The following is an 11347-nucleotide window of genomic DNA, read 5'->3' on the forward strand; positions in this document are numbered from 1 at the left end:
AAGAATTTATTGTTTTTCTAAAAAAAAACATTTAAATTTAACTTAAAATCTACATACATAACAGAATTAATAAAATTTCTTAAAAATTTATATTTTCTAACTTAATAAACTCCACCTCCTTGTTATCAACATCCTCATCTAAGTAGTTTAAGGAACTTATATTGCTTAGACCAGTATTTAAGTTAAGTAAACCCAATTCGCCATTCAATATAACATCATTTATTAACTTCTTAGCAAAAATATTTTGCGAGTGTGACATTTTCGTTAGTTTAAGAGCCCATGCTAGGGCCATATATTGTTGGCTGGTGTTGGCGGAAGTTGTATTGGGTGGTTGTGTCTGATCTATTGTTGTATTACTGTTGTTTGCATCTGCTGCTTTATTAGTTACTGATTCGTTAGCTGTACAATTCTTCTTTTTAAGTTCTAGTTCATTCGACGAATCGCGCAGCTAAAGAAACAGATTATTATTACAATTTCTTTGGCAGCATAAAGTTTTACCTTAATAATATCTTGTGAATCCTCCGCTATTATATTCAAATCTATGGTCGGTATGGCGTCGGCCTTTAACTTTTTTCTCCCCACACAATTACTCGGAAAATGATGCTCGCATATATAGAGATTTCTTTCATAATCTTGTTCGGGAATTTGACATTTTTCACGCCAAATTTTACCAAGTACCCTATCTGACGTTGGAAATTTAAACATTTTTAATCCTTTATTATTCCTTTTGGATTTTTTGCATATTCTCACACAGCATTTTATGCCAGATGTTAAATTATTTTTGTTTTTCTTATTATTCTCAGCCATTTCGCATTCAAATATTTTACTCGTCTTCAAATACTAAAGAGAATTCAGACGAATTTTGTTTAACATGCATTTGTCTGAAGAGTTTAGCTGTGACTCTTCTCTGCATTCAAACTGTTGTTATTGTGTTGTGATTCTTTACTTTTTGTTTTACTCGCTTTTCTTCTTCCTCTCTTAATTCATTTGAGATAAACAGTTGATTAAAATAAAGCAAAAAATAGTTTTTTTTGTTTACAGTGCTGTAGATATGTATGTATGTATGTTTGCAAAAAAGTAAACACATAAATTGCAATAGCATTGCACTAACCAGCCCTGCTTGCAAATCAAAACAAAAACACTTTTTTCTCCACCTTAATGACAATTAAATTTCTTTTAGAAATTAAAATAAATTTTTTACAAAATTTATTAATTAGCAGTTTGCAAACAGCTAACAAATTGTTTAAAATTTAAAAATAATTAATTGTTTAGTATATTTTCTTTAATTTTCCGTCATTTTAATGTTAAAACATCCTAGTATTTGTTGCCTTAATTAAAGGCTGTACTTGTGGTATACGTTTGCCCACAACAATTGGCGCCGGAGAAGAAAATTTACCATAAATTAGGTCCAAATTAATTAGACTGCTTAAATCCATTACTATTTTGGCCTTTAGTTAAACCTACTAGCCTAAAATAGTGAAAAAAGTTCCTTGACTTGTGTGTAGACCATTTGCCAGGAACTAAAGGCAGTCGGAGTAGATGAAGTGGCCATAAACATGGCCAATTTGTTTACATCTTCGAGCCTCGACATTTAATTATTGTTTTTGTTAAAATTTTTGCCATTTAAATGTTAAAATAAACACATTTTTGTCCATTTGTCAGGAACAGTGGTTTGTTTGCTTGATATGTATGTAGGTACATATAAAATCAGAATAGAAAAGTTTTAGCAAATTTCTTTGTTCTTTTATTATTTAAAAATACTTAAATAAACACTTAAAACTAAATGGATTTATAAAATCTCTTAGATATTTTCTTAAAAACTACAAATCAAAAATATTTTTATTTTCTATAGTAATAAACTCCTGTTCGTTCTCGGCGTCTATACTAGAGATAGGGTCTGTATCGATTCTTGAGCCTATATGGGTTAGACCAGTATTTAAGTTCAATAAACCCAATTCGCCATTAAACATAACCTCATTTATAACCTTTTCGGCAATAATACGTTGCATACGTGACATTTTTGCCAGTTTAAGACCCCATATTTGGGCTATTTGTTGGCAGGAATCCGTTGTGCGACTGGTGGCTTGTTGTTCTTGGTGTTGTTGTTTTTGTTGGCTATGTGGTGGTTGTTGTTGTTGTTGCTGTTTTTGTGGCTGTTGTGGCATTTCGATTGCTGTAAAGTGTTGATTAGGAGGGAAATAACTTTCGTTGGCTCCTGCTGCAAAACCATTATTGCTGGGCGGGCGTATCGTTGATTGCTGGACAGGTGTATCACTGGTTACCTCTTTGACTTTATGTTTTTTCGTTTTAGGCTCTGTAGTGCTATCAGTTTGCTAAAAATACATACATAAATATATTCTGCATTATATATTTTAAATTATAGTCCAGTCTAAAAACTAGTGAAAAGTCTAGCTGTAATCTATAATCTATAGCCTAGTCTAGAATATATTATAAACTACACTATAGTCCCGACTTTACACCAGATCATAGACTAAACTGTATACCAAACTATAGACAATAGAGTAGACTATAGATTTGACATTTAGCATTAGCTTTATACTGTCCCCTTTCTTTTTTATTGCATTTTTTACCCCTTTACACTCTTCTTCCTGCTCTAGCTGTAATCAATTGTAGCGAAATTCCAATTGTATCTTCTAAATGAAATTTCAACAGAATTGTAGTGAAAAAGCACGTTTTCTTTTACGTTTACCTTTACTGTTGTTGTCTTGTCAAAAATGTTGATATTTTTTCTTGTTGTTATTTTGTTTTAGTGGGTCGTATACAGCATTTCGTATAGCGGGGAGAAGGGGTAATGGGGTTCATTTATCAGTCATTCTGTTCGTCGTTGTGTCTGCTGTTTTTTTTTTTTCATAATCGCGTCATCGTTGTTTTGTTGTATTCTGCTATAAGTAATAACATAGGTACTACTTACGTAGTTGTTGCTATTATTTTGCATTTACATTTTGCTACTCTTCTGCAAGTCTCTGCTCACTTTACCAGGTATGGAAAATTGTTATTTTGAAATAGCACTAACTTGCAACAAAAATAGTACTTTTTTGGTTTTAAAGTGCTAACTTTCAGCCATACTATAGACTATATACTAGACAATAAACTAGACTATAGTGTAGACTATAAACTAGACAATAAACTAGACTATAGACTAGACTAGGCTACATACTTGACTAGACTATATATAAGACTTTAGACTAGGCGACAGACTTGACTAGACTATACATATATAAGACTTCAGACTAGTCCATAGACTAGATTATAAGACTTTAGACTAGTCTATAGACTAGATTATTAACTAGACTAGACTTTAGATGAGACTATAGACTAGTCTAGATAGTCTAGAGTCTAGACTATAAACTAGGCTATAGACTAGACTATATGCAAGACTTTAGACTAGCCTATAGACTAGACTGCAGACTAGACTATACACTAAACTATACACTAGACTATAGACTAGCCTATAGATTAAACTTTACTCTGGACTAGACTATTGACTAGACTATAACCTAGACTATAGACTATACTATTGACTAGACTATAGCCTAGACTATAAACTAGACTATTGACTAGACTATAAACTATACTATACGTCATACACTAGTCTATAGACTGATCTGTTGATTACTTAACAAAAGTTTATAGGTTATAATCAAGGCGAATAGACTATAAGGTGAAGTCATTTCATTTTGCAGCGAATTCATGAAATTTTTTATATATGTAGTTTGACAGCGTCGGGTTTGAGAGAGAATTTTTTTTATATTGAGTTTGACTACTTCGGGCTAAATTTCCATGGACAAAAAAACAATCAGCTGTTGAAATGACTTCACCTTATTAGTTTCGCCATGGTTAGAATCAATCGAATCGATAAAGTACTAAATTTTCCATGCCTGCACTTTACTCTTCTTAAAATTCCCTCTACTCTTCTTATTCTGTACGCTTAGTGCAAAACATAATGGCAACCTCAGGCGTTTTTGTTGCTTTAGTATTAGAAGCAGTTGTTATCGTTTTGTAGTTTGTAGTGTAACGCAGTAAATGTGTTTTAATAGTTTTGTTATAACTGTTTGTAGTAAAGTCTAAAGAGCATTATTCACACCCCCCCAACACCCTATTAGCACTCGTACTCTCTCTCTCTCTTTCGTTAATTCAAGTATAAAAATGGCAAAGCAATTGTTGTTGTTTTGTTTCAATATTTTTAAACACGTTTCGAGTGTGTGTATATGCGAAAGTGTAATGTTTTTTTGTTGCTGTTATTTTTGGTTTTATATTTCAATTCAGTTGTTTTTATTTTCATGTTCATGTCTGTCTTTGGTTTTTTTCTCGCTCATACAAGTTGTTTGCTTGTGAAGTAAGTCTCTTGCTAGGGCCCTTAATAATAAAGTTAATTTTAAGTTAGCAGCAACAAAAAGCAATTTTTGCTGCTGCTTATATTATTTTTATTATTTTTTATACGTCAACGACGTCCACAGCTGTTTGTTGTTGTTGTTGTTTTTCTTTTAGCTCAGTCATGTTGTATTGAGAGGAAAAAAAAAAATACCAGCAAATAAAACTCTCTGCCCTGTCGTGCCATGCCTTAACACTGCCTGTCACTGCAGCTATATAATACAATCAGTTGTCTATATGTATAAATTTATGTTTATATGTAAGTATGTTTAAATAATATCGTACCATATCGTGTGTATACTATAATTTTAAAAATTTATTTCTATATAACACAAAATATAAGTAAATGAGAAAACTTGCTATTGGCTCCTTAAAGTGCTGGTGGTACCAGCTCCCTTAAAATGATTAAGGTTTTAGGTAAATATCGACTTTTTTAAAGGAAATTATAATTTAAGTCTTATAAGCTTAATAAATTAAATTTCTTTAAAATTATACAAATTTCCCTTTTATGAACAAAATTGCTTTTGAGGGGAAATTTTTATTTGAAAAGAAATTTTGAAAATTTTATAATATTTTAAGTTAATTTCGTGTTAAAACTAAAAATTTACAAAAAATATTTCAATTTTCTTTATATAAAATAATTTCCCTTTAAGGGAAATTTATATAAAAGGCAATTTGACAACTTTTCATCAACCCTAAAGCCAATTTTTGTTGCTCAATAAATAATTCGGGAATTTTTTCAAAATTTCCCTTATAAGAAAAAATTTCCTCTTAAGGGAAATTTTATTTAAAAGAAAATTTGACAACTTTTTGTGGTTTTCTAAGTTAAATTTACATTTAATAAAAAAATTTCAATAAATTTTCAAAATTTCCCTTATAAGAAAAAATTTTCCTTTAGGGGAAATTTTATTTAAAAGGAAATTTGATAACTTTTTATAGTTATCTAAGTCAAATTTACATTTAAAATAAAATTTTCTAAAAATTTTCAAAATTTCCCTTATAAGAAAAAATTTCCCTTTAAGGGAAATTTTATTTAAAAGGAAATTTGATAACTTTTAATGATACTCAATGTCAAATATAAATTTTAAATAAAATTTTATAAAAATTTTCAAAATTTCCCTTATAAGAAAAAATTTCCCTTTAAGGGAAATTTTATTTAAAAGGAAATTTGAAAACTTTTTATGGTTTTCTAAGTTAAATTTACATTTAATAAAAAAATTTCAATAAATTTTAAAAATTTCCCTTATAAGAAAAAATTTTCCTTTAGGGGAAATTTTATTTAAAAGGAAATTTAATAACTTTTTATAATTTTCTAAGTCAATTTTACATTTAAAATAAAATTTTCTAAAAATTTTCAAAATTTCCCTTATAAGAAAAAATTTCCTCTTAAGGGAAATTTTATTTAAAAGGAAATTTGACAACTTTTTATGGTTTTCTAAGTTAAATTTAAATTTGAAACAAAATTTTATAAAAATTTTCAAAATTTCCCTTATAAGAAAAAATTTCCCTTTAAGGGAAATTTTATTTAAAAGGAAATTTGAAAACTTTTTATGGTTTTCTAAGTTAAATTTACATTTAATAAAAAAATTTCAATAAATTTTCAAAATTTCCCTTATAAGAAAAAATTTCCCTTTAGGGGAAATTTTATTTAAAAGGAAATTTGATAACTTTTTATAGTTATCCAAGTCAAATTTACATTTAAAATAAAATTTTCTAAAAATTTTCAAAATTTCCCTTATAAGAAAAAATTTCCCTTTAGGGGAAATTTTATTTAAAAGGAAATTTGAAAACTTTTTATGGTTTTCTAAGTTAAATTTACATTTAATAAAAAAATTTCAATAAATTTTCAAAATTTCCCTTATAAGAAAAAATTTCCCTTTAGGGGAAATTTTATTTAAAAGGAAATTTGATAACTTTTAATGATTTTCAATGTCAAATATAAATTTTAAATAATATTTTCTACAAATTTTCAAAATTTCCCTTATAAGAAAAATTTCCCTTTAAGGGAAATTTTATTTCAAAGGAAATTTGATAACTTTTTATGTTTCTCTAAAGCAAATTTAAATTTTAATTAGGATTTTAAGAAAATTTTCAAAATTTCCCTTATAAGACAAAATTTCCCTTTAGGGGAAATTTTCTTTAAAAAGAAATTTTTCCAAATTTATATGGTTTTCCTAAATAGTTTTAAATTTTTAATAAGATTTAAAAAAAAATCAAAATTTCCCTTATGAGAAAAAATTTCCCTTAAAGGAAATTTTTTCAAAAAGGCACATTTTTAATTTTTTTAAATTGTTTTCTAGTAAATAACCCAAGCTTATTAAGATTTTCGAAAAAAAGTTCAAATTTTCTTTTGTAATAAAATATTTCCCTTAAAGGGAAATTTTTCTAAAAAGTACATTTCTGAATATTTATATAATTTTCTAAGATAAATCCCTATTATTTAAAAATATTTTATCAAAAATTTCCTTTAGAGACCTAAAAATTTCCCTTGCTTTATGCAATATTTACCTTTCGCCTTGGTCCCCCTCTAATGCATTCCACTTCATCCAAATATTTCAATTTATCAAAATACCACAAAGAAGACTCAACTACGTTATCACTTGTTTTTTGTAGTCTTAAAACGCGTTTATAATTTGTACGAAATACATTGATTTTCTTAATCACTTTTTCTCTATCCGCTTCTGCATCATATTCTTTTAGTTTTTTCACCATTATATCGTACGATTTATTTTTCAACTCACGATTTGTATAGTCGCGACTATGAACTTTCCACAAACTAGGTAGAGATTTGTAAAGATCAAGAAATTCCGACCAAAATATTCTTTGCTGTTGATTCATAGTGCGGTGAATGAGTGTGTATGGTTTGTTGACGTATACTTGAATGATTGAGCAAGCATGCTGGTTCAAGCAATTCAATGCACTCACTCACAAATACTTTCAAGCAACTGCCAAAACAAACCTCATTGTGTTTGCACCAGCATAATCGGCGAATTCATTGTGTGTTTGTTCCCTTTAACACCCCACTTCTCGAAAATATTTTACTTTTATGTTCTATTGTAACAGAAATTTATTAATACTTTACCTTCAAAATACCTTTTATTTCGCGAAATTTTAGATGGGGATGTCTTTTCGAAAATCCCCAATACCATCTCCTTCCAGGTCGGCCATTTATAAAGGGAGTGGATCGTTGACGTTTCTTAACTATTGCTTCTACTGTATCTAGCAAGTCTTTAGCTTTTAATGTTACTCCATTATTTGCATGTGCTTCGCACCATTTCACCACACATTCCTCTTCATCCTCAGATAATACTGTATGTGAACCGATTTTTTTGGCATTATCGGCTATGCGTCCATGAATTCTATCCTGTATAGTGCTACGCGGTACACCGTATTTTTTACTTGCTCGCAATATCGAAGATGTACCAGCTCTTATTTCTTTTAAGGCATTTTTTAGGGATTCTTCGGAGTATTGGTACAGGGATCGTTTTTTACGTTCGGTGGACGACATATTTGACATTTTCAAATACTTCAAGTCTGAAATTTCCAAAATTTGCTATATAGACTATAGACTAGTGTATAGTCTATACTGAATTCCACTCTATAGTCTATAGTCTAGTCTATAGTCTAGTCTATAGTCTAGTCTAGAGTCTAGTCTGTAGTCTAGTCTATAGTCTAGTCTATAGTCTAGTCTATAGTCTAGTCTAGTCTATAGTCTAGTCTATAGTCTAATCTAGTCTATAGTCTAGTCTATAGTCTAGTCTATAGTCTAGTCTATAGTCTAGTCTATAGTCTAGTCTATAGTCTAGTCTATAGTCTAGTCTGTAGTCTAGTCTATAGTCTAGTCTATAGTCTAGTCTATAGTCTAGTCTAGTCTAGTCTATAGTCTAGTCTATAGTCTAATCTAGTCTATAGTCTAGTCTATAGTCTAGTCTATAGTCTAGTCTATAGTCTAGTCTATAGTCTAGTCTATAGTCTAGTCTATAGTCTAGTCTATAGTCTAGTCTATAGTCTAGTCTATAGTCTAGTCTATAGTCTAGTCTATAGTCTAGTCTAGTCTATAGTCTAGTCTATAGTCTAGTCTATAGTCTAGTCTATAGTCTAGTCTATAGTCTAGTCTATAGTCTAGTCTATAGTCTAGTCTATAGTCTAGTCTATAGTGTAGTCTGTAGTCTAGTCTATAGTCTAGTCTATAGTCTAGTCTATACTCTAGTCTATAGTCTAGTCTATAGTCTAGTCTATAGTCTAGTCTATAGTCTAGTCTATAGTCTAGTCTATAGTCTAGTCTATAGTCTAGTCTATAGTCTAGTCTATAGTCTAGTCTATAGTCTAGTCTATAGTCTAGTCTATAGTCTAGTCTATAGTCTAGTCTATAGTCTAGTCTATAGTCTAGTCTATAGTCTAGTCTATAGTCTAGTCTATAGTCTAGTCTATAGTCTATTCTATAGTTTGGACCATAGTCTAGTCTATAGTCTGGACTATAGTCTAGTCTATAGTCTGGACTATAGTCTAGTTTATAGTATGGCCATAGTCTAGTCTATATTCTGGACTATGGTCTAGTCTGTAGTGTGGACAATAGTCTAGTCTATAGTCTGGAATATAGTCTAGTCTATAGTCTGGACTATAGTCTAGTCTTTAGTCTGGACTATAGTCTAGTCTATAGTATGGACAATAGTCTAGTCTATAGTCTGGAATATAGTCTAGCCTATAGTCTAGTCTATAGTCTAGTCTATAGTATGGACAATAGTCTAGTCTATAGTCTGGAATATAGTCTGGACTATAGTCTAGTCTATAGTATGGACAATAGTCTAGTCTATAGTCTGGAATATAGTCTAGCCTATAGTCTAGTCTATAGTCTGGACTATAGTCTAGTCTATACTCTGGACTATAGTCTAGTATATAGTCTGGACTAAAGTCTAGTCTAGTCTATAGTCTGGACTTTAGTCTAGTCTATAGTCTGTACTATAGCCTAGTCTGTAGTCTGTACTATAGCCTAGTCTATAGTCTGGACTATAGTCTAGTCTATAGTCTGGACTATAGTCTAGTCTATAGTCTGGACTATAGTCTAGTCTATAGTCTGGACTATAGTCTAGTATATAGTCTGGACTATAGTCTAGTCTATAGTCTATTCTATTGTCTGGTCTAGTCTGGACTTTAGTCTAGTCTATAGTCTGGACTATAGCCTAGTCTGTAGTCTGTACTATAGTCTAGTCTATAGTCTGGACTATAGTCTAGTCTATAGTCTGTACTATAGCCTAGTCTATAGTCTGGACTATAGTCTAGTCTATAGTCTGGACTATAGTCTAGTCTATAGTCTGGACTATAGTCTAGTATATAGTCTGGACTAAAGTCTAGTCTATAGTCTGGACTTTAGTCTAGTCTATAGTCTGTACTATAGCCTAGTCTGTAGTCTGTACTATAGCCTAGTCTATAGTCTGGACTATAGCCTAGTCTATAGTCTGGACTATAGTCTAGTCTATAGTCTGGACTATAGTCTAGTCTATAGTCTGGACTATAGTCTAGTCTATAGTCTGGACTATAGTCTAGTCTATAGTCTGGACTATAGTCTAGTATATAGTCTGGACTATAGTCTAGTCTATAGTCTGGACTATAGTATAGTCTATAGTCTGAACTATAGTATAGTCTATAGTCTGGTCTAATCTATAGTCTAGACTTTAGTCTAGTCTATAGTCTGGACTATAGTCTAGTCTACAGTCTGGACTATAGTCTAGTCTATAGTCTGAACAATAGTATATTCCATAGTCTGGACTAGTCGTGACTGTAGTCTAGTCTAGAATATAGTCTGAATTATAATCGAGTAAAATATCTGCAATAAGTCGTTAAGGTTGGCAACACTGATGACAAAAAAAATTTAATAAATAACTTGGCACTACTGCACGACAGTGTTGAAAGAAATATTGTAACTGAATGAGAACACAAGTAGATGAACAAATATACCAACAAAATTTTAATTTTCTCTCGCAAAATGCCAGCTATTGGTGCATACACATGACGACTTTTAGTATATTTACTCCATGAATTTGCTTTACTAAATGTCAAAATTAAAATCGTACAAATGTTAATTCGCCGTCATAGATTTTACTGTTGTTGTTTTTGCTGCTGCTATTACAGTTTCTATTGCTGTTGTTGTTATTGTTAATAATAACATAGCAGTGTCGGTTAAATTTTATTGTTTTATCTTTGTTTCTCTTACATATGTTTTTTTTTTGTTTACTTACATCTTCGCTATCACTTTCAATGTCACTCTCAATATCTTGCCGGTGAACGAGTTTATAATGTCGTTTTATATTTGATTTTACTTTTCCACTAAGCTCCTTTCTGCACGTTTCTATTAAACATGTGCTTTTTTTCGTAACTTTATCGTATGATACACATTTTTCTAAATGAAAAACTCTTCTGGCCATTGCTAAAGACACGTTTAATTGATTACAGAATCAAAATTGTACTGTCTTCACGAACGCAAACACGATTACGAAAAGGTCCCAATATGTTTTTTTTTTTCATTCATTTTTGTACACACACATTGAGAATGGTAAACATGTTTTTGTTCGCTCTTCATTTTCGAATGAAGCAGGCATGGGAAATAGAAATTTCATAATATTTATAAACAATAGCTGACATTTATAGGCAAAAGAAGATACATACATATAAGAGCAATAAATTTAACATAAAGGAAATTACAACAACGACTAGATTATAGACTATACTATAGACTAGACTTTAGACTAGTCTGATTTATACCCTGGACTATAGTCCAGCCTATAGTCTAGTCCAGTATATAGTGTAGTCTATAGTGTAGTTTATAGTGTAGTCTATAGTCAAGTCTATAGTCCAGTGTATAGTGTAGTCTACAGTGTAGTCTATAGTCAAGTCTATAATCTAGTCTATAGTCTAGTCTACAGTCTGGTCTATAATCTAGTCTATAGTCTAGTCTATA

At 30.4% G+C, this 11347-nt stretch overlaps 2 protein-coding genes across 4 annotated transcripts; both read right to left on the minus strand.

Moving 5' to 3' along the window:
* LOC119613771 lies at nucleotides 1–1242 on the minus strand. Its single transcript, XM_037969809.1, has 2 exons — nucleotides 499–1242; nucleotides 1–448 (listed from the first exon to the last, which is right to left on the minus strand). Exons 1-2 carry the CDS (start codon nucleotides 805–807, stop codon nucleotides 80–82), a joined length of 678 nt encoding a protein of 225 aa, XP_037825737.1. The 5' UTR covers nucleotides 808–1242; the 3' UTR covers nucleotides 1–79.
* A 60-nt stretch (nucleotides 1243–1302) lies between these two features.
* On the minus strand, nucleotides 1303–10313 carry LOC119613770 (activating signal cointegrator 1 complex subunit 2 homolog). 3 transcript variants are annotated; one of them, XM_037969807.1, is made up of 3 exons: nucleotides 10274–10313; nucleotides 7475–7926; nucleotides 1307–2333 (listed from the first exon to the last, which is right to left on the minus strand). In XM_037969807.1, exons 2-3 carry the CDS (start codon nucleotides 7907–7909, stop codon nucleotides 1821–1823), a joined length of 948 nt encoding a protein of 315 aa, XP_037825735.1. In that variant the 5' UTR covers nucleotides 7910–7926; nucleotides 10274–10313; the 3' UTR covers nucleotides 1307–1820. The 3 variants fall into 3 exon arrangements, with proteins under 3 accessions (XP_037825736.1, XP_037825735.1, XP_037825734.1); XM_037969808.1 differs by lacking the exons at nucleotides 7475–7926; nucleotides 10274–10313 and adding an exon at nucleotides 6901–7404 and having other exon boundaries at nucleotides 1303–2333; XM_037969806.1 differs by lacking the exon at nucleotides 10274–10313 and having other exon boundaries at nucleotides 7475–7952.
* Nucleotides 10314–11347: the final 1034 nt, after the last annotated feature.

This window comes from Lucilia sericata, unplaced genomic scaffold (genome assembly GCF_015586225.1).
Source record: "Lucilia sericata isolate MDLA Ls3-8-SP2 unplaced genomic scaffold, ASM1558622v1 Contig002299F_arrow, whole genome shotgun sequence".
Taxonomy (NCBI): domain Eukaryota; kingdom Metazoa; phylum Arthropoda; class Insecta; order Diptera; family Calliphoridae; genus Lucilia; species Lucilia sericata.